At 35.4% G+C, this 25,036-nt stretch overlaps 3 protein-coding genes and 1 long non-coding RNA gene across 4 annotated transcripts in view; 1 reads left to right on the top strand and 3 right to left on the bottom strand.

Annotated features, from left to right (window-relative positions):
• LOC126966848 (uncharacterized) overlaps positions 1–1,224 on the bottom strand; it is a 29,455-nt gene extending 28,231 nt beyond the window's left edge. The window contains exon 1 of the mRNA XM_050811112.1: positions 944–1,224. Coding sequence (XP_050667069.1) covers positions 944–1,119 — 176 coding nt within the window. The 5' untranslated portion in view covers positions 1,120–1,224. The remainder of the gene's footprint in view (positions 1–943) is intronic.
• Positions 1,225–6,787: 5,563 nt separating this feature from the next.
• Positions 6,788–8,708, bottom strand: LOC126966905 (uncharacterized). The gene is made up of 3 exons (XR_007729843.1): positions 8,576–8,708; positions 7,657–7,950; positions 6,788–6,976 (listed from the first exon to the last, which is right to left on the bottom strand). It is a non-coding gene; the product is annotated as an uncharacterized LOC126966905 (long non-coding RNA).
• Positions 8,709–13,053: 4,345 nt separating this feature from the next.
• On the top strand, positions 13,054–18,307 carry LOC126966976 (uncharacterized). The gene is made up of 4 exons (XM_050811294.1): positions 13,054–13,081; positions 15,591–15,676; positions 16,853–17,009; positions 17,728–18,307. Exons 1-4 carry the CDS (start codon positions 13,054–13,056, stop codon positions 17,976–17,978), a joined length of 522 nt encoding a protein of 173 aa, XP_050667251.1. The 3' UTR covers positions 17,979–18,307.
• A 3,887-nt stretch (positions 18,308–22,194) lies between these two features.
• On the bottom strand, positions 22,195–23,737 carry LOC126966891 (uncharacterized). Its single transcript, XM_050811181.1, has 4 exons — positions 23,656–23,737; positions 23,412–23,497; positions 23,051–23,273; positions 22,195–22,397 (listed from the first exon to the last, which is right to left on the bottom strand). The coding sequence occupies exons 1-4, from the start codon at positions 23,662–23,664 to the stop codon at positions 22,272–22,274; spliced, it is 444 nt and encodes a 147-aa protein (XP_050667138.1). The 5' UTR covers positions 23,665–23,737; the 3' UTR covers positions 22,195–22,271.
• Between the last annotated feature and the right edge of the window lie 1,299 nt (positions 23,738–25,036).

The raw sequence follows: 25,036 nt of genomic DNA, 5'->3' as shown, positions 1-25,036 counted from the left end.
TTCCCCAAGAAAACCCTTCAAGGCAATGCAATATCAAAATCTTTTATTATTTTTTCAATATAGTTATTTTCATGGCATATGCCAAATTGAATTCGATATAATAAATTATAATATTATCTTAATATACAATAGCTTCATCATATCTAATGTATTTGTCCTGTATAACTATGTATTTCAATTAACATTAAGAGACCCCGCAAACTGCAGACTTTCGATCGGCCGATAGTCTGGTTGAGTTCGGCTGTAAGTGCGCACACTGGCCTGACTAAACAGTTGGGTCTGTGATGAGTCTGGACACTAGACAAGTATCGGCCGACAGTTTTAGGGACGATTCACTATTAGTTTTAAATTGGCTATTGATGAGTCTGGCCGACTAAACATTAGGTGGTGTGCGCGCCTAGAAGAGTGCTGTACTGATTTAACATTCGGCCGATAGTTTGCTGACAGTTCAGTTTGAAGGCAATCTTGTAGCCCATCAAACTTTTTTGTCGGCCAACACCAAATCGTAATAATGTGCGCACTCTCATACTGATTAAGAAACCAACCAAACTATCGGCCGATCAAAAGTCTGCAGTTTGCGGGGTCTCTAAATCACTTACGTGAGTCTTTAAACACTGTTATGTATAACACAATATACAAGAATAGTAGAATATACTAACACATTGTGAATTCTCTATGAAAGTTTCAATATGTAATAAGTCGTATTTTTTTAATATTTCAAATTAAATTATTACAACAAACTATGAAGCAACTAGTGGGACTTCAAGTCTAATGGTTCTTATTTATATTCCGATGTTTAAAGTTTTTATAAACAAATTAAAGAATGAAGACCATTATATTATGTTATTGCGTGGGTATTTTTCAATTAATTTAGTTTATACGCCTGAAGTGTCTGTTACCTAAAACACATACATTCAAAATTTGGTAATAGCACAAAGCTTACGTTTCTAAGCATCTGTTTTTCCAAAGAAGGTGGTCATTGTAAATTAAACTGTAAAATGATTTGCAAGTTTGTCCAAGAGTTACTATCTCTTTCAATTCCATTTTCTTTAAAATGAGCCCAATTAATTCTTCTGGTAGTTGTAAAAAGTAACAGGCATCTTTTTCTTCTGGATCCATGATAACTGTTGAGGTATACAATATTTGTTTATGATAAATATTTAATTAATCTCTAATTTAAATTTCCAATTTCCATACACTGTGAAAAATCTGTATGAAAATTTTATGTTAAAACGCCCGATTCAAAATTGACACAATGACAATTGACAGATGACATTGACGTTAGTACATAAAAATAACATGTAGAAGACTAAAATTTGGCTGAATGCGCATACCGCTGAGTTAAATTGAACATAAACTGAATTAAAGCCCGGAGCGCACCTTGAGCAGTGAAAATCTAAAAAGTATGTTAGATAAAACGGAATAGGTTCCTATAAAACATTCGACTACGAATGTATGTAAGCAAGCTTTTTGAACGAAAAATCTCATAGAGGTAGGTACCCATTTTATTCATACTTGTGTCTATCTATATTAAAGCAGAAACTGACTGACTGATCGATCAACGCACAACAAACCTGCTATCTAAAAAAACTAAAATTTGCACAAATATTCATTAAGTGACGTAAGTGGCCACCTAGATTTTCTGTTCTGTGGGGTCCACTAAGAAAGGATTTTTAAAAATTCAACCCAAAAGGGGGTAAAATATGAGTTTCTTTGATTTTGATGACAAAACTTGGCTTCGTTTCACTTTGAATATAAGTGAAGTGTCATCCGCAAACAATACCACCTTGTGTTTTTTTCTACAAGGTTAGGTAGATCATTTATATAAATTAGGAAGAGGGAGGGTCCAAGAATAGACCCTTGTGGTACCCCCATACCGAGAGGAGTCCCAGGAGATCTCCTGCCATTCACCTCGACCCTCTGAATCCTATTATTTAAATATAAGATCAGAAGATCGAGTGCAGATCCTCTTATACCATAGTGGCATATCTTCCTGACCAGCGTTGAATGCTGAACACAATCAAAAGCCTTAGATAAATCACAGAAGATACCAAGTGCATTCAGTGATTCCTCCCAGGGCTCAAAAATATTACTGATGTGTTCAACACCTGCATCCGTAGTCGAGCGTCCCCTAGTAAAGCCAAATTGTTTTATATGAAGTAACTTATAAGTGTTAAAGTGAGAAAGCATTTGGCTTAAAATAATTTTTTCAAAAATTTTACTAAGGGTCAGCAACACCGAAACAGGGCGATAGTTATTCGAGTCAGAAGTGAGTCCCGATTTAAATATTGGTGTTATTTTACTATACTTCAGAAGGTCAGGAAACACGCCATGTTCAATACAGCTATTAAAAACTAGTGCTAGATATGGTGCTATGACGTCAATAACAGAACTTATTATTTTTACAGATATGCCCCATATATCAGCAGTTTTTTTCATTTCTAAAGATCTGAAAGTTTTAATTATTTCTGCTGGGCTAACAACACTGAATTTGAAATTTTGTTTACATTTCTTAACATTTCCAAAAGATGTGACTTGGCAACACTGGTGGAGGAGACAAGAAAATCCGTATGAATTGAACACGGCAATAATAATGAGTTTTGTATTTCCGCGTTTTTCTAAAATTCAACCCCCAAAAGGGTAAAATGAAAACTAACATCCCCTATGGTACTTCTAAGTAAACACATAGGCCAAACTGTTAGAGCTAGGAACTTAAAATTTCGCAAATATATTATAAATGTTACTTAATTTTTTGCTGAATAATAAATATTGATTAAACAAAAGTGCAATATATACGCGCAAAATATAAAACATTGAAACGCAATGCTATTGGTTGAAGCGCAGTGTGACGTCAAACTTACGATAAACATAATCACTGGTATGGTTCCTAGATATTATTTTCGGTGGTTAGCGATATATTACATTTTATTATTGAATGTTCTGTATAATTTTTATTCACAATGACTGAAAGTGAATTTGTTAAAGGGCAATCAGATAATCATTCTAAAATAGACGCGTTTATGATGCTATGTATTTGATGACGCGTTTTTTGTTGTCTGAATTTAAAAGAGAGTGAAAGGTACAAGGTATTTATGTGATAATAAATTTAATTTTTAAGTTTTTTCAATTGTTCGTGGAAGAAAGTTCCTTGAAAACCGCACTATGGAGGACCGCCACACGAATGTGCCACAATCAAACAGCTCTTCGGAACACTCCCCGTGATAAATGCGGTAGTAAACACACAATGAAGCGACATATATATATATAATTATTATTATATTAATATATAATAATATAATATAATATTGACACACTTTTTACACAAATTATCTTGCCCCAAGTTAAGCATATATAGCCTGTGTTATGGGTTACAAGACAATGATATATTTAATACAATATACTTACTTAAACATACATAAATTCATATAACCATACATAAATACATTTAAACATCCATGACTCGGAAACAAACATCCATATTCATCACATAAATGCTTGCACCTACCGGGATTCGAACCCGGGACATCATATACTAAAACTCCTCCTTCTCCGAAACACGCTGCATTTAATACAACAACAACGGTACAAGAATTATTCCCATCGGTTCAGTAGTTTTCGCAGTATAACCGAAGGAAAAAACCGGCCATACATTTGTTAGTACAATATAGATTCTTGAGATATACTCTGACGTCACAGAAACCCCGCGCAAAATGGCACGTTTGAATACCCGAAATATATTACTGGAAAAGAATATTTATTTTTTAATTGAATAAGAATGTTTTTATCTATAATTTTATGTGTTTGACAACTTTTAGGATGTAAAAAATCAGATATAATAATTTTTTAATTCATGCATATGCAGGGTACCGTTTGTTGTGTCATGATCGTGAACCGGTGCTAGTTGTGGTGGCAGGATGATTTTGTAGCCAGAAACTCTACTTTTTTCTTATTGGATCTACATTACGTATAGGGTTGAGCTAATGAGAAGAAGTAGCAAGAAACTTATTGCCACTCTTTTAAATCGAGATTTACATTTTACAGGTTTTAAAATTAAATGTCCTAAAAATTTTAAATTTTTGAGTATTTTTATTGCATCACTTAACATATATTAACATAATTTATTAAACTAAAATGATTTGTAAAAAGATAAAGCTGTAAATGTTGATTTCAAAGAGTGGCAATGAGTTTCTTTGCACTTCTTCTTCTTATTAAAGCTCAAACCTCAAAGGCGGTGGATATAAAAAATATATATCAGGGATCCCCAAACCATTTTGGACAAGTGACCCCTTTTCCAAAATGAACTGTTACTGTTAAAGTTAATGTATGCATATCTTCTGAGGTTACATCTTCAGAAGATATGCATACTTTTTAGAGATACAATGTGTCACCATAAAATTAAAACTAGCTTGTTATTCACTTGTGTTTTGTAATGTAATAAGGAAGAATAAAATGTACTTATACTTGAGTACTGATGTACTTATACTTTTCTGTATAAAATAAAATCGAGACGAATCTACTCGTAAGTGTTACCTCAAACCCCATGGCCAAATTACCTACTTTTAAGATAAACCCAACAAATCAATCAACCCAATCAATGGTCCGCCAACCTAAAACAGCTGCTACAGAGTGTTATTTAACATTCTGACTTAGGTCAATAGAAGAAGACGGAGTGACAATTAGCAATGCTTTAAGTTAGCAGACTATCATGAAGAAGGGGGCTTATCTTTATTTTATTCCTATTGATACAAAATACTTAGGTAGGTACTGAGGTGCTTATTGGAAAACTTTGCACTTGGTTAAGTGAGTAAACTTTTCTTCTTTGACTTCATTTTCTCATCAAAATTTAACAAAATACAAAAGATATACAATTCAGTAAATCTCAAGTTTAATTTATAATGATTATTACAAAGTGCTTAAGCACTTACATAATCTTAAGTAGATAGTAAATTATATTTAAAAAAGTATTAATTCGCAAAGAGAAAATAAACCATTCAGTGTGATGGATGAACCTGGTGACTATCTACCTATCTAGCTACATCCGGTTCAATATTGGTGAGTTGCAGCCTTAAATCTCCACGTTCGTAGATTTTCAAACGGTTTCTTTGTTTCGTCAAAATGTTTGTTACCACACTGAAGTTTTTATCAAGTAGGTACGATGATGGAGAAGCGATAAGGTATTTTTCAGCAATGTTCCACAGTGTAGGATACTGTGTTTCAATGTTGCGTTACAACCAGAACGTCTGATAGCCTTGGTTGAACTTCTACTTAAGCTCTTCATCTGTGCTAATGGTAATCAATTCTTCTTGCATTATCACATTGTCTTCTTCTATGGCTGTGGTATTGTAAGGATTTATTATCCATTAAAGAATTTGTAAATTTAAAAGATCCTCAAACCTCTCCGTAAAATCCTTGTGTAATGCGTCCAAGTGAGTGACATATAATAAAATGTCATCATTTTGAAGCATTTCTGGTAATTTTGATAAATGCGGAAACTGCGAATATTCTTTTCTGCCTAAATTTTGTTTATAAAGGATTAGTTTACCCACGAAGGCCGATATTATTGATTTTGTTTTAATCAAGTTTAGATCATCACCCTGCAGCTGCAAATTAACTTTGTTTCACAATCCAAAGATATCAGTCAAGTATATCTGTTTTACAATTGTTCAGTTTTTCTTTCAAATTCGGATATTTTTCTTGTAAAAACTCCAACACAGATTCAAAAATGGCTGAAAATCTATCTAAGCAAGAGCCTCTTGATAGCCAGCGAACTTCAGTGTGCAGAAGTAATCGAGTAAAGACTTCGTCGTTTTCCTCACATATAGCAATAACAGATAGTTCAAAAAATTGCTTCGAATCTTGTTGATAGTATTTATTACATATCGTAAAGACTTATGCAATCTAGGACTCAGCTTTTTTGCTACTAAGTGCTGCCTGTGAATCACGCAGTGAGTGACCAGTCAGTTGTCGCTTTAAGTGAGCTATAAAACCACGATGACGACCAACCATAGACGGGGCACCATCAGTCGCAACAGAAAGAATCTTCCATGGAAAAGCTTTGTCAGTAAAAAATGTTCGACTGCCTGAAAAATCAATTCTCCTCTGGTATCAGTCTCTAAATATGTAGCAAAAAGCAGTTCTTGGCACATATTTTCATCTTTGATATATCGAACATATCCTAACAATCTGCTGTTTCAACAACAGAGCTTCAGCTCTGGCTTCATTGCCGGCTAATGTAGACTCGTCCAAATAGAGAGAGAATCTGTTGGTCTGTAAGAACTTGCATAAAATGTTTTCCACGTCGCGTCCCGTCTCGTCTATGCGTCTCTGGACAGTGGAATTGCTCACAGGTATTCTCTTTAAAATATCATGTGCGCGTTTGTGCAATACATTGTTAAGGACCTCCGCTATGGCTGGTAAGATAATCTGCTCTCCAATTGTGTGGGGTTTCCCCGACTTCGCTATTAGTAAAGATATATTATAGGACGCTCGTAAACCATCATCGTCTTTAATCGGTGATGACGCAAACATTGATCTTATGGATGGCCTTTTGTCTAGTTTTTCTTTAAGTGCTTGAAGAAATGACAAAGGTTTACTTTTTTTGTCAGCACGTACTCTTGATAAGTGGCCATCCATTTTTGAAGGCTTCATGGCATTGTTACTGTTTACGCTTCGATAGTCGCTGGTATGGTAAATGATAATAATCTGGTTGCTGTCTGAATTTGTATAATGAATAGGTAATAACAATTACAATATTCTGAACTAAGTGTAGGTAATGTACGGCTGAATGTGAGCGGCGCACACCCGTCCTTGCTCAGGGCGCGCAGGCGACGACTGGAGGATGACGCGGGCGGTGGGCCGCGCCGCGCTGATGTCTGTGTATGTGTGAGATGCGCGTTGCGCGTGGTACACGCACACCAGCGCGATGTATGGGCCGGGCTCCGCTCGGTGAAGGCGAAGCCGCAACAGTTACTGAAAACTTTTTCACATATGAGACACATCGGCAAGGGTTGATATGATGGAGATGCAATAAATCCGAACTTCAAGTAGTCCAAACTGTATTGTCTGCATTTTTTTTCGTGTCCGCCATCTCAGTAATTCTGCAAATAAAAAAATAAGAAACTACCTAACTAAAAAACAATAATAAACTGTTAAATTTACTGGTAAATCTTTACAATTGAAACAACTGAGGCAACTGCAAACTGTTTATTATTACTATCACACAGTGGGGCAATGCAGACAGCGTCCCCAAGACGCATTGCCCCACTGTATGGCAATGCTGATGCGCTGTGCCGGATAAAAACTGTTTGGTACTTACCCTGTTAATTTTTCATAAACTGCGATACGACATGGGTACCTTCAAGAAAAGCGCGTACACCTTCCTTAAAGGCCGGCAACGCTCTTGTGATTCCTCTGGTGTTGCAGGAGAGTGCGGGTGGCGGTGATCACTTAACACCAGGTGACCCGTACGCTCGTTTGTCCTCCTATTCCATAAAAAAAAAAAAAAAAAAAAAAAAACTGCAGATATTGTATGGTTACGCTATTAACTCGCTTATGGAGCTCAGTATTTTGTAAATTCTTTTTCAGTCACTTTTTTCAACTTCACTTAATTTAGCTATGTAATAACTTTGTAATCTCTTGAAATAAATGAATACTTACATGAGTTATTATCGTTCAAGCTTCAATGAATTTCAAAACGCAAATGAACTTTCAACCTAAGTGCAAGCTCGTTAAAGAGTAAAATATCAGGAACATGTTTGGACTTGCAACTTAATCATGAATTCGTTCGTGTTAAGTCGCGTAACCGTCAATTAGAGAGCAAGTCAAAACGCGCCTGAAAGACGTAGGGTACCCTCGAACTCATTATTTTGCACAAAATTGTTCACACTGACTTGCCGAGTTTTTCATCTTGTACGAACTTGAGATTTCACATTGCTACAAAAATGCTATTTCCTACAAAAATATTAATTATTCTTAGTACACGTAATACAACATAAACAATAGAGTCCCTACCTTCCCATCTTGAAAGTCTTAAATAAGAACTTGTGTTAATTTAATAGGGGTCGATTTTAAGACCTCCTCAACCCCCAAAATCAGTTTTCGTTTATGTCGACCCCAAGGGGTTGATATCGACCACTTTGAGAATCCCTGAATTCTACATGATACATTTACATACCCTAAAGGATTTGTGCTTCTGATTACTGTTAGTAAAAATATAATATTCCTAATTATTACAAATTATATTAATATATATAATATTAATTACAAGTTTAAGCAGAATTGTCAAATTGTAAGTAGAGGTATTTGGTGAGTATTGCATGATATGTAGATTAAGATTCTTTTTTTGTTGTTTGCTTGAGTTCTCGTGACAGGCTTCGTTTAAAGGTCACTGCTTGTGGCGGCGACATGGGACGGGTCGTCTCCTTCCCTAAAATATGGTCGAGGGAGGCGATGGCTGGCCCATTCGTCATGCTCGTGAACGGGCGCTACTTGTGGTGGCAGGATGTACCTGTTGGACTCGGCTTCAGATTCTTAAAATATATATATAATCCCTTATAAAATGCTCAAATAAGAATACCTTTATTTATTTACGGTGTGTGTGGATGCAGCTACTATACTCAATAACTTTTGTATTAATTAACATTTACTTTTTTCACTTACTCGTGTAAGGCATTGACTATTTGACGTTCGAGTATGTTGCATTAGGTTCTTTCAACCCTTTACGAAATAGCGGTAGATTCAGTAAGAAAAAAAATTTTCTTGACATTCATAATTTGTGTCATATCCGTGACCTACACGGATAAAATGATTTTGATTTGATTTTGACCTACGTCTTCATTATTTTTGTTGTCGCGAATGTTGTAACGCAAATAGGTACCCTCCTAACATTTTCCAACGGTGTTTTATTCAAAAGGTAGGTACATAACTCGTTACACTGCATATTTGGTACACGAAACTATACAATAAGTTATAAAATCAATATGGAGACACGCAACCATTAGTGGTAAGTGATGTTATCGTTCGCGTTGGGTAAAAATAATAAGCAGACACACAACAGTTTACATTGAGTAGATACCTTGAAATGACATATTATAACGTATGTTAAATAGCTCTAATAACAGTTATATAATAGACCATATAATCATTCAGTGAGTTTTCGTAATGTTCGAATTAATTAAATAATTGGCTACCAACAAAAATTCGGCGAGTGTGGTATGAGTATTCGCATATTGAGTTAATGCCGGATAATAAGTTTTAGACTAGGTTCTTTTTATAGACAATAAGGTGTGTTAGAACTAGTCTGCATCCTTATTCTAACTAACTGCCTTTAAATAAAAACCTTGGCGTAGGTAATCAGTAACGCGCGATAGTACTTCACTTTAAGACACCTGTAATTATGTAAGCCACAAATTTTATTCGCGACTACACTTTCTCACCTGGGCGGGCACTTCCCTGTACCAACTTCTTCCATTTGTCCGCTTACAACGAAGCGAATCAAGTCATCTCCGATCGGCTTGAGTCATGAGTTCTGTCTGAATCTTTTTCCGCATATATCACGAGGAGTGTTCAGAGGAGTTGTTCAGCTTGAGATCATTAGTCGAATTCAAAAACCAAACACAACGTAAAAAGTAGTATCCCCATTATGTTGACGACTGGCATTCAGCGATCGCGCGTTTTGCGAGAAAATAATTGTCTCGCACAGCCACTTTGTGGAATAAAATGCCGGCTACAGTTTTCCCAAACCGATACCAGTTGGCGTCCTAAGCGTAGAGCGTACTCCCAACTAGAAGGCCGTTACGACATCTTTTGACCCCTAGTGTTGTGGTTGCATCTCCACTTTCCATTACGTGAGTCTTTTGCCCATTTCTTCCTACCTACATAAAACAAAAATGCGATATGAGTTTTTTCTTTGGTATGAGTGTTTCGAATTATGTGCGTCTTAACAACTCAAGTGCGAATATGAATTCACGTACATTGTATCTAGGGAAGGGATAGGATAAAAGGAGAATGTTTAAAATTTTAAGAATCTCCGAAAGAGTGATTCCAGAAGTTACGGGCAGTTGTTTTTAAACACAAAATTAAACTTATAATGTTTTATTAATCATTATTTTGCAGCGACAACAATGGCGTTTGTATACAGCTGCTGTTTTTGGTTTTCTTTGCGCCTCGGTGGTATTCTTATTGCATGTTTTTCCCTAGTAAGTAATTATTTTATATCTTCTAACATAAAATATCTTCACTTGTACAACAACATTTTATTGTTAAAAATTATACACTGGCCTGCAAAAGTAAGTATCACACTTTTCAAATTAATTTTTTTTCGTAACTATATAAGGTAGAGATTTAAGATTAAAAACGTTTTGTTGCAAATTTTATAGGCTTTAATTCTTAGAAACTAAAATTATACATTAGTAACATTTTTAACTCAAAAAAGATAAAACAATGAAAATAGACATTTTTAGTTTAGTGTAAAAAAATTCAATTAAAATGTATTACATGTTATTTAATTTTTAATAACTGGTATTGCCTCCTCGAGCTCTGTTTACAGCTTCGAGCCGGTTTGGCATACTGAACAATAGGTTTCGGAGCCGATGTTAGGATTGCCCTGAGGGTAGTAGGTGGTGGTCTGCAATTTCTGACTAGCCTCCCAAGCTCATCCCAGGCGTGTTCAATCGGGTTGAGATCAGGACTTCTTGATAGCCAAGCCATCACGCTGTTACCGACCTTCTGAATATCTGAATATACTCTTGTACGATATGAGCCGTGTGTGGCCGGGCATTATCATGCATCAGCATCGATCCAATACCCATATTTGCTAAATACAGCCCTGCATACTCCTTGAGAATCTCTTGAGCATATCTTTGCCCAGTGAGGGTGCCATTGTCTATGGCTTCTAACTCTGTGCGACCTTCTGAAGATATGCCAGCCCATACATGTACACTGCCTCCACCGTATTGGACTCTTTCTGAGATGCAGGCTTGAAGGTATCGCTCACCAGGTCGTCTGTTAACACTTCGCCTTCCATCAGAAGTGTAAAGGGAGAATCGAGACTCATCTGCAAACAAAATTCTTGACCATTCTTCTTCATCCCACTGCATGTGTTCACGGGCGTATCGCAGTCTCGCTACTCGATGCTGTCTCTCGAGTTTTGGGCCACTCGCTGGTCTTCGGGGTTTCAAATTTGCTTCAGCAAGTCTTCTTCTCACTGTACTGTCACTAATGTAGTCTCCGGGTCTGAAGTAGCTGTTGCTGGACTTCAACTGCATTTTGGTGGCGATTTCTTAACACAGTAGAAATAATATAACGATCTTCTCGGGCACTGGTACACCTGGGTCTGCCATTACAAGGTCTCCTCAGATGGTGTCCAGTCTCTTCGTACCTTCGCTTTACCTTCTGGACCGTTCGTACCGTCACACCCACCATTCTTGCAGTGCGACGCGTACTGATGCCTAGTTCCAGAAAAGTCATGATCCTAGCACATTCTTCAACTGAAAGAGGCATGATAAATAAATGTTATGTGCTTTTTAGCATAAATTTTTAAAACAAGACCCTTCGATCTTGAAAAAAATTTAAAACAGAAAGAAAAATGTGAATGGTAAAATTGTAATTCGGAAACGTCCACTTTGAAAAAGGAATGGTTTTGTTTTTGAAGTTTTTTTTCAGCCAATTCTTAAAAGAAGGTTACCGACTATAAAGTTTTTATGTACAAAATTAAATTCTCTTTGGAGACCTTTTTATTTCGAAAGTATATCTTGTGAACTTAAAACGTTATCCCAATTTTAAAAGTGTGATACTTACTTTTGAAGGCCAGTGTACTACGTGGGCCATATTGTAAAGCTTCTGGACTAGTCATTTGTAATATACCTAATATAAAAAACACATTATTTTGAATGAAACACTCTGAGAGTAGGTTGCATTTAAGTTTGTGTGATTGACATTTGTTTGTACATTGTGCAAAGAGGATGTAAATACTACTACACGCGTCCCAATATAAGGCGATAAGAATGACTTATCGGGTATATTGGGACAGCTTCAGATTATTGACAGCTAATTACTGACAGTAGAAGATAGTAATTTATCTCTATTTCTAGATAGTATATTGGGAACGGCCGTAAGCCAACAAATGAGCTTTTGGAGGTCTCAAATATAGAGCTGTTAGCGCATCCACTGTACGGATCTTGCACCATCTCATTTTTAATTTCGTAAAATTATAATATACGCTAAATTCTAAAATTATTCATTCAATAGCATCAATTGGATAGCTTTGAATCGTCAGCTTCAAATGATTTATTTACAATGGATTCACTATAGCGTCTTAACTGAGGAGAAGCCACAAGCCCCGAAAAGACAGTGATTGCGTACCAAGAGGCCCTTTAACACATTTCTCACGAAGACTGGGAAGACTGATTTATACAATAAATAAATAATATAAACCATTAGTTATAATTAAAATAAATCATGAGTTTGTCTATTTCACTCGCCACCTTTTCCTTAACAGGTCTTATTGGGTCAGGTCTACCCTCATAGAATCCTTCTCATTCGCGTAACGAAAAAAATAGAAAATAACACCTGAAAATCTTATAGTAGGTCATTTTTTCCGTAGATAAAGCACTTAGCGCTACCTGATGGTTCCGTCATTTATCTTAATAATAATATTATTTTAGTTTTAGTAGGTAAGAAATTTGTATTAAAGTAAGTAGCCTATTCATATTAACGTTAATGTGACGTCATTAGTTTCGATTGATGATTTTTGAAGTATTTGCTTGACGTCACTAAGATGGCCACCCGTCTTAAGTTCTTTAAACGCGCGGGATTTTTTTATAAATATACTGGAATACAGACCTAATTAATTTAACTATGTTAACGTAAAATTATATTTTATGTTTACGCAAAAATGGTGCTGTAGTTATCAATCAACAGTCATTGGTACAGAAAATCTTATTTTTTCAGATACAAGCTATCGTTTCACTTGCAACCATAGAAGTTGTGAAGAATAAACCAAATCTTGTGAAAGATCAATTTACATCATGGATAACCAATATAGAACTTGTTCATATGAAAGAAATACTAAATACTTTTAAAGGTAATAAATACATAAATTAAATATATTTTTAACAGACTTCATAAAAGTTTGTTACCTCAGAACCTTTGACTGGGTGAACTTCTATTGATGATTCTATTTTATTTGTAAGCTGGTGCTTTCCATTTGCTCCAGTTCTGACAATGCAATTCATGAGAAAACCATATTATTTAAGTTAAGTCTTAAATTTGCATTAAGTATCTGCGCGACAAATGTACGAATAACGCAATATCACGTCAACCGATATCGATGATTTTTTTTTATTGGAAATGATTTACTTTAACATAAGTTTGATGAGAGTTTGGTTAAGTTTTGATTACGCTCTATTATTATATTATATTCGGGATCCATGACAAAGTAACGGAACTATTCAATTCTTACGAGCAAATTAACGATACTTGGCTGAATCTTTTATATGGTACCCGGATATTTGAGTCACCTACCGTAACGTCGTTATGGTCAATTAAATAATTGTCGTAGTCGAATACGAGGATGCTATCTGAATTGCACTAACGTTCATTGCTGCATTGCAACATGGCCCAAGCGATCTTTCTATTTTTGCGCTCTTCGCAAGTCTCAGGTAGATTTCCTCTGTTGTGATAGGGGCTCCCTGACTTCGATTGTTACATTTACACGTCACTGTCTCATATGAGCAACACGTAACAGATATTCAGACAAATTAGTGAGTGTACTTCAGATTCACTAAAAAAAACTAATCCAAAACAAGATAATGTGCACATAAAAGTTAAAAAAATTGCGTATTCTTCTACGACTTAATAATCTGAGTAAGTACTTATTTTTAGAGTTCTACTAAATAAGATGAAATGAAAATAGTAGACTACCTAAAAGTCAATCAAATTATTACGGCAATATAATGTATAAAAAATATTGTTGCTTTTGGAGCCGTGAAGATTCATGAAGTTATCTCCAAGATTGTTTTTGATGTTATTGTAGGTAAACTTCCGATTTCGTAAAGCTTGGCTCACAATATATCGATCATCCTTGGGCTCAGAACATAGTCTTCTTCCTGATCACGGCCTTCTTTTCAAAGAACCAGTTGCTTTCAGTGGAACGACTGACACCAAACCGTTCCGACACGTGATATTGAGTACAGCCTTCTTGAAGTTAGTTACTACTATAACTGATAATATCAGCGATAATTATAATTTTGTCTGCCATATTATAATATAAGTTTTTTTACAAAATGCCAATGCGATTCGACATCAACAATTGTTTAAAAGTACGAAAAACCCTAAGATATTTATTTATTTATTGCACAATACATAAACAGTTAACAAAATTTAGTCCAATTCAACCCCAAGAAGATACAAGTTTGCGCGTTCACCGCTAAATAGTTTCCCTTTGTCGTATCCCCTCTATTTGAGATCCTCCACCTGTCACAAACTGTATTGGCATACTTGGTGTCGATATATCGAGCGACGTTCAATTCCGTCACTTGGAAATTTTATTGCCTCGCAGATCCATTTCGGGAATAATTTACCGGCTGCGGTTTTGCCGAACCGATATGACTTAGGGACCTTCAAGAAAAAAACATACTCCAGGGGCGTGCATATAATATAGGCAATTACGCAGTGTCTATCTCGTTATGAACCTGAATAAATATAGCACTTGTGTTATTTAATTTAAGTTAATTTAGTTTAATTTGGTTCCCTTATTTTATTACCAAACTTTTATTCAACATCCACTCATAAAATTTTTCCTCACACTAGACACTAAATACCTACGGTAGACAATCTGTGCTTATTCCAAAGCTCAACTACGACTAGTTAGATCCACAGTGCCTACCTTACCAGAAAATCAATGCACGCCCCTGGCATACTCCCACCTTAAAGGCCGGCAACGCATCTCTTGACACCTGTTGTTGCGTATGTCCATTAGCGGTTGCCTCACCTCTCCCCATCCCGTGAGCCTCTTGCCCGTTTGCCCCCTCTTATATAAAGAAAAGTTAATACAAACTGCGCGCAAACGCTCGAATCGAACAGAATTCGTATTTTTAAATTGGAACGTTGTATTTTACTTGCCAGTACATTTTAATACGTTGAATGCGTGCAACTTTTGTTTGAGATTTTCATAGTTGTACAAGTTGTATGGGTTTATAATAGTCCTGGATGAATTAAAGATACCTAATGTATATTTGTTTCTATTAATCTTCACAATAATTACTATAATGCTTGCATAATACCTTTATGTACAGCGTGTGTGCGTTGACGCAGCTACTGTATTCAAAAACTTATGTGATTTTTTAATTAATTTACATTTTTTTAACTTACTTATGTAAAGCTTAACGTTTGAGTATTTTTGCATCACTTAACATTGATTGTAATTTAAATGATTTGAAAATCGATGAAACTGTAAAAAACAGTAATAATATAAGTTTCATGCCACTTCCTCTCATTATAGCTAGAGTCGTTTCTTGACTGAATTAAAGTGATTCTTTTATTTGATTTTAAATATTTGTACTGAGTAATAATTTTTTGTTATGTTTTAACAGAACCAGAAAAATATTGTGGATATATAATAGCGGCTTTGGCAGTTTATATTTTCACCTGTGTATTATTCATCTATGGAGCTTATACGGTTAGTAAACTCAATTTTAAATTTTAACAAATGACTTACTAATAATTATATAATGGATGACAACTCCCTTCGTAATGGCTAAGCTATGTATAATTAATTATATGTTTTGAGAAAATTAATATGAGTGGATATGTGCTAAAAGTATTTTATCGACAGATGTTCTCCTTATTAAATTATAAATAAATAAATTACGTTTTTATATATAATACTGTCTAGACATAAGTTCTGTTATAAATCAAAATGCATTTATTTGATAGTGTAATGTTTATGAAACCTATTTGTATTCAGTTATTAAAGGCTCAGTAATGAATTAAAAAGAATTAAAAAGATTTATATTTCAAATGGCTACTTTTGGAATTAATTCACGCCATTAATCTGTCTGGACACGAATCTAAAGATTAACGCACTGTTTCCATGGGAACTGAGTCAGAGCTTGTTTTAGAGGTTTCTTAATTATTGTTTTTGATGTGGTACTACAAGGTATGCAACTCTCCATTCCATCCTCCACGATGCCTATCCATGGCAGGTCACAACCTTGGATTGACCGCTGCTGCAAAAGAGCCTCTCACCAAAAGCAGGAGTGCTATCAGGCTTGGGTAATGCGCTATCTAAGGATAAAAATTCCAGCGATCTTAAAAAACACTACAATCATGCCTCCAGGTTTTTCATAGTTGCTGATGATTGCTGACGCGAAGTTGAAGCAACAAGCAATTCGCCAACCCTCGGGAACTCGTGCGTTAGGGTCACTCGCCAAGGTTGCCCAAGGAAACACAGAGACGATGACTCGTTGGCCCATGACGCGATAGAGAAAGTTGATCTTCTGGGCTCCCTCTTCGCGTCCGACTCGACTCTGGATGACCAAGGTCACCACCACCACCATCGTATAGCATTCTACGAAACACGCACAGATCCGGACGCAGTTCTGAGAAAATAAGCACAGCCTTAGAGTACACGTCCCTCTCCACAAAATTGCCGAGACGGCGACTGGTGACAGCAGATATCCTTAAAGACACTGATGCTATGGTATACCTAAGGCAAGAATTATTTGCTCAGTTCTGTTGTTAAACGAATATTCATCAGAATTTAATGATGTTCTTATACAGGTTGATAGAAATAAGCTTCCAAGGAAATTAAGCGCCACGAACCTATCTACATCAATAATTTTAATATTTTCAGCTAAATAATATCCTTCTGGCACCATATATTTTACTAGAATGTTTGAGACTCATTGCTTTAACCACTCTAGTCATCACTGTGCTGTTAATCCTCAAACAAAATACCATGGACATTGGCCTTTTGATAGGAGTCAGCGTAGCAGCTGGTTTTACTTTACGTAAGTTGTTTGTTTTTTATTTATGTCTGCAGCTTTTAGTTGGAACAGTTTAAGAAATTAAAGTAATTAAAATCGGAATGTATATGTATTCATGATTTGGCCTCAATTAATTTTTACTGAGACAAGGTACCTTGTTCTAGTGGGGACTGTGCATGTGCAGAGTCTCTGCACTGCTTACTAGACGATGGTAAGACAATATGACAAACCCTCATCCAAACCCCCTTGCAGTCCTAGTTATTTCCCAAAACTTAGGAAAAGAAGTCAAGCTTGCCAAGCCACCTCTCCTCACATCAATGACATAGATAGTTCCAAAGTACGCATGCAAGTTATAGGTAGGTACTTCTTTGGCGTAACAAAAGAAAACATATATATCATTAAAATATTTTTATACAACTAGAAAGAAATGAAAATTTTGTTTTATTTGACAAATTATATATACTCACTGAAATTTATTTAATTCTCGTCCATTGGTTGTGATTCAGCAGACATGAGTTGCAAGAGGTAGCTGAAGTATGATACAAACGGTCTAGTTGACTACTTGTTTAACGTCAGGGTGTTCACTCTGGTAATTTTTCCCTAACGCTTCGATAGGAGATAACTTAAAAAGAATTTTACTTTTTCTTCCGCATAACCTTTTCTGTTAAGTAGTTTAAGATTTACAATTACTATCAATTATTTTTTCATAAATATTAAATACATAATTTTTTTTTCTTTACAGTCGGATTGTTCTACCTATGGGTTTGTACCGCGAATTTGCCAATTCTAAAAAAAGAGATGGAGCAAGACGAACAAATGTTTCTCATTGATGCATTAAAAGGTCTAGTAGGTCAAGCAAACGATCGATATTATTGGTCTATTCATAGGAATACTCAATTTCAAAATAATGTTGTGGATACAATGCCATATTATCGTCAAAAAAATGTTTTCGTCGTACCTAGAAAATGGATGATTCCTGTTTCCGAAACATAAATGTAGATATAAGTTAAGAATAAAGTTTCTTGGCGAAAGGCACTGAGATGTCGTAGAACAAATAAAGTTGATTATAAAACCATAAACACTTCTAAATGAAAGCAATTGTTTTCCTTGAAAATCCTCTTTATTCCAAAATATAAAAAATAAAAACATTTTTTTTTTCAAAATTGAAATCTTGAAAAACAATTCAACTTCTGCCGAAAGAAAGGTCTGTGTAAAATAAAATAGTTTCACTGGTTTTCAGATAAATTCACTAAATACACCGAAACTATAAGCATTCTTTTGCTACACGTATACACGGACGAGAAAAAAAATAAGGACCTCGTGTCAATTTATATAACAGTGAGGCCGGTAAACGTGTAAATACTTAGCCCCACGCATATACTTACACTAATACATGCCGATCTACAGCCATTATGAGATTTGCCATCGTCTGTGACAGATCAGTTTGCGTCGCTATAAAATATTTTAAAAATGCCGTCGTGCGTTATGAAAAAGTGTTAAAACAACAATATCGAAGTATTTGTGGATATATGATTATTTATGGCAGAAAAAATTGTGTAACTGGTATACCCCGTAACCGCACACACACTAGCATAAAGGTAAAGCTTCACTTGCTATTATTACGGCGCGGAGTCCTTCTTTTTTTACTAGTCCGTGCACGTATATTATATAGATACGGGCGCGTTTAAATCGCCCAGTGAACAAGCGACATTCAATGCTTAGAGAGGCCGGAATATATAGGGTTAAAACCCTATATATTCCGGCCTCTCTAAGCTTTTATTATTTGTGGCCGGTATTATTATAAATAATTGTAACCAAATCTTGGCGAAAAATATCTGTCATATCCAAACCGATTCGTTTATAATCTGTTTGTAATAGGAATGGCGAGTTGTTAAAATTATACTTACTGAAAAACTTAAGTATTTTTATGTGAGATCTATTCCGTTTTCTCCGAAATGTCAAAGTGATCACTTCATTTAATCATATTGGAACAATATTGGAGGAACGCGGTATATTTGGTAGTGACGGTATTTAACCATCAAATTACTTGTGGGCAGTCTTGAGGGCGGTAGGTGGGAGCAGGTAGGATACGTACAGAGGGAGCATTCGTACAGTGGTTATATTTTTACTATCCAACACATTGATGCGTTTGTATTTATGTGCGTGACTCCTCCGTTTATGCGTATAAACTAACCTCGGGCGCAGCGGCGTGGTAGTACAACTATGAGTTTCGTTGGAACGAGACGTTACGTGTTGTCACGCTGCGTAAGTTATTTTTCGTAGTGTAGAGCCCGCGCAGGAGTTCCGAGTTCTGTGTTCGGCGTTCATTAGAATATACTGAGTCTATAACAACAACGCATACAGCGGGCGGTCTGACCGCGGCGGTCAAAGCGGAACGTAGCGTTCCAAGAGTTATTTTCCCGCCATGACAGAGAACGCCGCGTTGTCTGAGTTTGGAATAACGGAAAAGTTAATTGAATTGGTTAGGGAAAGGGGTTTATTAATCGACATTCGAAAATAAATATAGAATCTTTGTTCATCTTTAAGTAAATCCTGAAAAATATTACTGAATTCGCCTTGTTCTTCTCGCGTTGTGTTAATTGGGTGCACCCAATACTTTCTTTTCTTCTTAGAAGCTGCTGAGCTCCACAAGATCAATAATTCTTCATCGGATGACGAACTTTCGAGTGACATGTTGCATGTGGAAAGACCCAAACGAAACTAGAACGCGAGAATTTGCACGCCGCTTGTGTGCGTTGGAACTCTTGGGCGGTCAACGGTCACTAAAAGGCAGAACTCTGACCGCTCTCTGTCTGCGCGGGCTCTTAAAGATACATCCTTTGAACGTGTTTAATACCAACGTTTTTGGTCACATTGTCTTAATTTCAAAAGCTATAGGATTAATAACGCCAGAAATTATCTGACCCTAAATTACACAGAAATGCATGGGAAACATGGAAGGAATATTGCCAGGAAATTCAAGAATATATTATACCTGCTCATGAAAAGAACAGATTGGAACAGGAAAATTAAGAGACGGACCTGAAGAAGACGAGCATGAGAGGAAACAAAGTACCAGGGAGATGAAACGCGCTTTACACTTGCTAGCAGAGACAAATATCAAATCTAAACTAAAGAAACAAAACTGTAGACTGATAGTGAGGACGAGACTCATATAAGTAAGAAGAGAAAATTCTTGTTCTTCCTTAGAATAGAATGTCTGAAGAGCTTGATATTTACAATGAAAATCGTGTTACGACGGAAAATATAAAAGAATGCTTTCTGCCAGTTAAATTCGAAAAGAAAAATACAGTTCTACATTATTTGTACAGGTGGTAAGATAATATAGCCCCACTGAATACAAAGTTTCAAGTATCAAACCAGAGTACCTGGAAATCTTGTGTGTGTACAGTACACATAATACAGTACACTGCATGTGCAATAAAAGATCCATTATTTGTTGTTTGTGTGCCAATTCGTAGTTTTCATTAATAAATACCAATGAGTATATAAGTAATATTGATTGATTCATTGAGGTAATAAGAAACTTTATTAAAATTGTTTTACTAGTTCAACTGTTTTATAGTTATAACTACTAAAGTGTAAAATAACAATATTGTTTATTATTGCTGTCATTAGTGCCAATTCTGAGTTAATTTTGATCTCAATAAAGCTTACGTTGAGTATAAATGGCATTTTTATCACGTTGTACGGAGGCTCACCACTATGTACGAATGTGCCCCACACCGTACACGTAGTGACACACGCGTGGGGTTGCATTCGTACAATTTCCATTTTTTGGAAAAAGCACCACAACTTGGTTATAATACTTCGTATCAACATACAGCTATGTATTATTATAGCCAGATCTACTAGTAATATAGCAGTATTAAAATATATATTTTCAATTACCTATAATATAACATTTTAAAAGCCTTAGGGTAAAAAGTGTACGAATCCTACCTGCTCTCTCCCCTATGTCTTATTCAGAAGACAATCGTAATTCCAATGTTTATAATACAATAATTGCATAATTTTAGCATTAGCTTATACGTAAAAGTATAAATATTCACACGACCATGTCGATATTTTTGTCTAGTGCATAGTTATCTAAATACCAGGCAGTCGATTCTAGTAATTGTATTCAAATTATGAATAAACTTCTAAATTGGCGGTTCACTTATTAACGAATTTACTCGTTGTGAATTCAATCTCTATCAGCAAAAGCCTGTAAAGTATTTAAGAAGGGCGCTCAATAAAGTCTCCGCTCAGGATTCTTGAAAAACCCAAAAATTCTGAGCGGCACTACAATTGCGCACGTCACCTTGAGACATAAGATGTTAAGTCTCATTTGCCCAGTAATTGCACTAGCTACGGCGCCCTTCAGACCGAAACATAGTGATGTATACACATTACTGCTTCACGGCAGAAATAGGCGCCGTTGTGGTACCCATAATCTAGCCGGCTTCCTGTGCAAATGAGCCTCCCACTGGTAAATCTTCAGTGTTTCTGGTTTGAGGCTACTAGCGTATACAGCAAAGTTTTATATACACTTGTCATCGACGAAATCTAAGGATATGTCTGAAGGTTTTAATGTGCAGAATGCTGAAATGACAACAACGATAACTATGCCGATAATAAAAGGTAAATTATTAATTTTACTGTTTTGTTTTATATTGTTACTCTTAGTAAACTTACCTTTGCACTGCAATACGGGGTGTATGTACTACCGGTGACGAGATGGACATTGCCTGAATTAAAAGCCTACTAATAATAAAATTATTTTTTACTGCTAATTCACAACTGTTCGCCATTTTAAAGCGCCTGTAGGTATATATGCGCAATTATACTCGCAAACTTTTTACTTATTGTATGCATAATACAATTAGTAATGTTTGCCTCTAGTTTGTTGAAAAGAAAAAATTTCCAGTTTATTATTTAAAGCAATATAAAGACTCATGAATATAAAACACCAACAATCTAAATTTGATACTCTAAGCATCTCTCACATTATTCATAAATTTTATTTTAAAATTTTATTTGTGTAATTAATCCCAAAAGTGAGGGTTATCATTAAAAAAAAAATAACAAATTGTATAAAATCATAATTTTAACTATTATTAATGTTAGTAAACTACCACTATGGTTCTCATGAATTCAAAGAAACGAAATAAGCGAAACAGTAGTCAGCTGATTACAAATAAAAACATTTTTTGTTCACAAATATACTTTATTGTACATCTGATAAACAATATTTACGACTTAACCTAAGACCCAGTAAACCTTTCACTTCAGTGGAATGAACCTGGAGCTGTGAGTGGCTCCAATACCGGGTCTACCGTGCTTTACAGGTTTGTATGTGACAGAGAACTCTCCAAGGTAATGTCCAATCATCTCTGGTTTAATTTCCACCTGTAATAATTATTTTTAGTATAAGTTTTGTACCTGCAGGGGAAGCATCTTAGTGTAGATATCCTAAGAGACACAAAGAATAAGTGAGCTGTCTGAATTCATTCCACTCTAATACACCACCCCACTCCAACATATTCCGAGGTTAATATGCTTGCCAACTGAGCAAATTATTGCTGATTCTATCCCTTCTACTAAGATTTAAGTTGTTTTTTCATGCATGTAAATTTTATTAATGTAATATACTAAATTACAATACAAAAAATTAGTAAAGTGTGAACCATGTAAAAGATATAAAACATTGTTGACCATTATAATATTAATCAGTCACATGTTACATCCCCATGTACATAACTTTTCACCTACATGGTGTTTGACAAAATTATGTCTATTATGTGCCTATTTTGTGTAGTAACTTTTGACCATATTAAAATTTTATAACTGAAAATTGCAAGAGCGTACACATTCATCAGTTAATGATGTATTTTCACATGAAATCCTTGATAAATGGATAAGTGATTTGAAGCAAATTTATTAATTCTACTAAAAGGACAGATTACCAGTGAATTTTATAAACATCACCAATGTTACTTGGCCTTATAAAAAAAGAAATTTAATATTTTAATCTAATCAATGAAGAGGCGTTCCAAAATCACCTGATTAAAAGTTTTTCCATTGTAAATTCCCACAATAGATCCAACCATTTCTGGCACAATGATCATGTTCCGTAAATGAGTCTTCACAATTTCAGGTTTTTCATTTGGTGGAGCTTCCTTCTTAGCACGGCGAAGTTTCTTTACTAGCGCCATGGGTTTACGTTTGAGACCCCTGGCAAATCGCCGGCGGGCGCGTGCATGCATCAGCTCCATAAGTTGCTCACTGGAAAATAGCAGTGAAATTTTAGAGGTTAAATCATAACAACTCGATTCTCAACATCTCTCTTATTATTTGGGGGAAATACATTCAGTGCAGACTTTGTAAACATTTTTTGAAAAATGGTATTTACATAAAACTTACTTTGGCATATCCAGAAGCTGATCTAAGTCTACGCCCCGGAAGGTAAACTTCCTGAAGGTACGCTTCTGCTTGATTGGTTCTACGACCTGAAAAGGTAAACATCATACTATCACCACCATTACAAATATCACTTGAAATTTCATCACCGAGCACCATATTTTAAATAACACGTAATAAACTGATATTTATCCTAATGATTCAAAAGATATAACGAGATTTTTAAAAATTATTCCAGTAAACTAACCTCTGCCATGTTTCACAAAATTGACAGCGAAAAGAAAAGGAGACAAAAACAACATGCAAAATCCGACAAAGTCAAAACGATATGTCAATTGTCAAATGTCAATACTTAGTTGTCATTTGAAATTTTCTTAATTAATTTAATGGCACTGAAGATCGAACATAAGTCAACAGACAGACCAAATATACCAGACCATTTCCGTTTATTGTTAGCGAAACAAATATGGCTTTTGTCAGTAGTTCATAAATCAATAGTGATCAAAATATCTTCACGTCACTAACTTATCATGAAGATCATAATATTATATGTGTCGTTATTTTGATCGGTATCGATACATTTCCAGCATTAGTAACCCAACACTTGCAAGGCATAAGTAACCCAACAACTCACATTTCACAGTGACACAAGCAATCAAATTTTGATCCCACTCGATGATTTGCACTGCCAATCTACTAACGTCAGTGGGATAATATTATATCTATAAGATCTATCTTACCTTACTTGGTCTACCAATGGGCTATATTTGTTGAGTTTATGAAAACCATATCATGCTTATCTCATGTTAATAATAATAAGCTTTAATTTCTCAAAACAATCAACCTAACAAAACTCTCTAAGAAAAAAGTAATTCACTCGATTGTATGAAACGTGCAGTCATTGATAGATTGACAAATGACGGTTAAATCTTGTAAAAAACGGAGATAGCCAAAATCCACTACGTTTTAGCAACTGCTCGCTTTCAAACTTAGCTGAAATATACTTCGTCGCCCAATTGTAATTACTATTTCAAATATATTATGTCAAGTCTCACTACACGTTTCATACTAAACTAAATTTCAAATTTTACTTAGGCACTCCCACCACTTATTAAGTAAGTTTTACTTACATCCTCTTTGAACACAATTACAGAATGGTTCAATACAATCCAAGCATACAATGAATTTAAACTGAAATGTACAGGTAATTGCGAGAGACTGCTAGGAAGCCGGCTAGATTATGGATACCACAAGGGCGCCTTTTTGGGCGCCGTGAATGTAACTGTAATGTCAAAGCATCATTGTGTTTCGGTCTGAAGGGCTCCGTAGCTAATGAAATTATTGGCTAAATGAGACTTAATACCTTATGTCTCAAGGCAACGAGCGCAATTGTAGTGCCACTTAGAATTTTTGGGTTTTTCATGAATCCTGAGCGGAATTGCATTGAAACGGGCAGGGCGTATCAATTACCATCAGCTGAACGTACTTCTCGTCTCATCCCTTTCAGTCACAATTGGCCTGCCGACTCCACATAAAGTGGAAAAGGAAGTCTTATCCATAAAGGGCTTTTATAGATAAAAATTAAGATTTTCACTTTGTTTAGATTACTTAAAAGACGGTTACGACAC

Source organism: Leptidea sinapis, chromosome 11 (assembly GCF_905404315.1).
Source record: "Leptidea sinapis chromosome 11, ilLepSina1.1, whole genome shotgun sequence".
NCBI lineage: Eukaryota > Metazoa > Arthropoda > Insecta > Lepidoptera > Pieridae > Leptidea > Leptidea sinapis.
Note: the sequence above shows the minus strand (reverse complement) of the source record. Positions and strands in the feature narration are given on the sequence as shown.